Here is a 3,658-nt window from a genome sequence, read left to right as displayed (position 1 = left end):
CAGAGTTCGATTTCTCCTTTCTGATACCATTCTACTGAGGTGTACTAGATGCCAAGAGTTGGGATATAATTTCATGTTCTATCAAATAGTCTTGGAATTTTAGATCTGAATACTCTCTACCTCGATCAAATCGAAATGTTTTAATGGTTTTATTTAATGCGTTTTCAACTTCAACTTTATACTCCTTGAACTTTTCAAAGGCTTCAGACTTATGTTGCATTAAATAAATATACTCATACCTAGAATAATCATAAGTAAAAGTGATGAAATATTCAAACTTTCACCTTGCTTTAACATTCATCAGACCACATAGGTCTGAATATACACGTTATAAGGGTTCTTTGGCCCTGTGACCTTTTCCAATAAAAGATCTTTTGGTCATTTTGCCTTCAAGGCATGACTCAAACACAGGTAAAAAAATTTCTTCTAACTCACTTAGAAATCCAATCTTGACCAGTTTCTCAATTCTATTGAGATTTAGTGTTCTAATCTCAGGTACCAAATATGGACATTTTTCTTAGGAGAAATTTTAAGTCTTTTAAAAGATCATCATTCTATACTAAACAAGTCTCTAAATCAAGTAAATTATATTTACCTTGCTTGGCCTTCTTCTTTTCTACCAAGTATTTGCGACAATTCCTCTTCCAGTGTTCCTCATGGTTGCAAAGGAAACAGATTCCGTTTACAGCTTTGCCTTTCTTGCCCTTCTGGGCAGAAACTGTGGGTTAGCTTTCCCCTTTCCACCTTTCTTCTTCTTCCACTTTTTGATGCCGAAAGGAAAAGGCACGAACTTAGTTCCAGAGGATGATCTTCTGTAGAACCTTTTAGAGGATGAGACAACATTTACCTCACCCTTCTATTCCTTGGATTTCATCAAGGATTGGAATGTTGTAGCTCATCGAGCAAGGTGGTCAGGTTGTAGTCAATCCTATTCAAAACAGCATTGCTATGAAACTGCAAGAAACTTTCAAGTAAAGATTCTAGGATGAAGCTAACCTGACTAACTTCATCGATGTTAGCCCCGTTTATCTCTGCCACGTTGACGTGGACCATCATGTTGACAACGTGTTCTCTAATAGATACCCCCTCTTGCATACGGGCATTGAAGATGTTTTTCAGAGTTTCATGCCTGATTTGTGCGGATGGTTGTCCAAACATCCCCCGTAGGGACTCCAAGATCTCACGGCCAGTGATCATGGGCTCATGCTTCTTGGCCAAGACTTCAGAAAGACTTGGCAAGATATATGTTCGGACCTTCTCATTTTCCCGTATCCAATGGTCATATGCATCCTGAATATTTCAAGGAGCATTTTGAGCAGGAACAGGAGGACAATCCTTCATAAGGGAAAATCTCAAGTCATCGACAATTAATATTGTTCATTGTGTTTTTTCATGTTGTGTAATTTTTGCTGGTAAGTTTTGTAAGAGTATATCATCATGCAGCGGAAGTAACAAGGATCAATAACCACTCTAATTCATTAATTTTGGCAGAAACTAAAGCATGCTCATCTAATATAAGAGGGTTTAAAGTCATATCTTTGTAGAACTCTTCAAGATCTTGATTCTCAGCTGAAATCTTCTCCGAAATTTGCTGTGAAACTAAAGCATGCTCATCTAATATAAGAGGGTTTGAAGTCATATCTTTATAGAACTCTTCAAGATCTTGATTCTTAGCTGAAATCTTCTCCGAAATTTGCTGTGAACCACCTCAAGATCTTCCCCACTATACTCTTGGAGCTTTAGAATGAGTTGTGGGACTCAAGAACAACATGAACAACTGGAAACGAGGAGAGTGGCTCACTGCTATAACCCACTTTGAAGAACAATTCTTCAGCTCAAATTTTTCTAGAAAAACTCTTTGTATGCATGCCTCAAATCCACTCCAATCTTTTTTATTTATTGCAGGTTAACATGCAAAGAAGAAGGATGCATAAGATGCAGCTCGTCTTGGAATTAATGAAGCAAAGGTAAATGGGTTTTGTGTGAGCTAGTTTGAAGATGAATGGAAAAATCCATATTTCCATTTGTGTTAAATTTTTCCAATTTTTCAATTTTTCAAAAAACCAAATGATTTCAAAATCGAAAATATTTATTAATTTTGTAAAATTAATTTTTTAATAATAAAATTAAGAAATAATTATTTAAATAATTTAATTAATTTAATATCAAATATTAAATTAATTTTTACACAAATCCACCTTCATATATTTAAATCATATTTAAATATAAATTCTCCTATTTCGTTTAATTCTAATTTGAAAGTTTCAAATTAACTTATCATGCTACTCTAAATCTTATCCATTTACAAACTAGTAGGGGACCTCGCGAACTTACAGATCATGGGCTCCAATGATTCAAGATTAATTGACTAAGCTCATTATACCGAATTAACCCCCATTCGTTAACTAATGGGTCACTCCACTAAAGCCCATAATTGAACTCCTCTCACGGTAGATATATTATATCCACTTGATATAACCATGATCAGTAAGTCGATCCTTCACAGGTTGTTCGTAATCACAACTGGGTCAAGATTACCGTTTTACTCCTGTGAATACATCTTGTTCCTTAGGTTCCTACTGACCCTCTAATGAATAATTTTGATTCATAATACCTAGGAATCAAGTCCTTTCTCTATCATGAGAAGGCAGGGTCTTGATTGTTCAAGACCTGGAATCAACACTTAAGAGAACAACCTATTTGCTGACCCTAAATCGGGTATGAGTGAATTTCATCTTGCAGGGTTATGTCCCCAGCTATTCATCTGGTCTTATCCCCAAAATGGAAGGCTTATTGAGCAGTGTTGTTGGACTATTCTCACCCATGTAGATCAAAGAATAATCCCAACAAAACAGGAGTTCATAACCAACTCAGGATTAAGATCGAGTTAACCTAGGTTACTAAATAATGAAATTGTCAGTTTTAACAGTAAATGGTCATTATAAAGAAAAGTGACTATTTTTATGGTTCATTCTATATGCAAACTCATTGCATAGGATGTCTCCTCTCACATGTTTCTACATGAATGATCTATGGATCATATCATTTGTACTACCTACAAAATGGGCCGCATCCAATAGTGTTACCTGGATGAGATACCCAATTTCATCCATATACTTATTATACTATTTAGGCTATATACTATTAACTTGATCTTATTTATGTCACCACATAAAGTTAAAGTATTCAGACTATAGCCATGGATATGTTTATTAGATTTTCATAATAGAATGTAAAATCAACAACTTTATTGAATAAATTACTCAATAATTGATAAATAGAATGTTAACACGAAGTGGGAGTTCTAGGATATTCCCAACAAGTTTGTCGACAGTGAGTAAATTTAGTATTACAGAAGTCATAATGAAAAATTGCTTAAACATATAATTTATTAGTGTTCAAGCATTACCCATTTGGAAAACCCAATCAAATTTAGAAAAATAATTTAATGCACCCTATGTGACATCTATTTTGCAATGATGTTTCAGTGAGGCAGGGTAAAAGCTACCATAGAGTGATCAGGTACCCCTTCAATGAAATAAGACCATTGCAACCTGTTGGAAATAACAAACATACAGTGGAAGAATTCAAGATCACTAAGCACTCTAATTCATCAATTTTAACATCAAAGTAAGCATGCTCATCAAATGAAAATAGG

General features: G+C 34.7%; 1 protein-coding gene across 1 annotated transcript; it reads right to left on the bottom strand.

Moving 5' to 3' along the window:
• Window positions 1-873: 873 nt before the first annotated feature.
• LOC150037159 (uncharacterized) lies at window positions 874-1,197 on the bottom strand. The gene has a single exon (XM_090311898.1). The coding sequence runs from the start codon at window positions 1,195-1,197 to the stop codon at window positions 874-876; it is 324 nt and encodes a 107-aa protein (XP_090168024.1).
• Window positions 1,198-3,658: the final 2,461 nt, after the last annotated feature.

Source organism: Benincasa hispida, chromosome 3 (genome assembly GCF_027475165.1).
Source record: "Benincasa hispida cultivar pf3 chromosome 3, pf3_genome.v1.1, whole genome shotgun sequence".
Taxonomy (NCBI): Eukaryota; Viridiplantae; Streptophyta; class Magnoliopsida; order Cucurbitales; family Cucurbitaceae; genus Benincasa; species Benincasa hispida.
The sequence above is the reverse complement of the archived record's forward strand: the minus strand, read 5'-3'. Positions and strand labels throughout refer to the sequence as shown.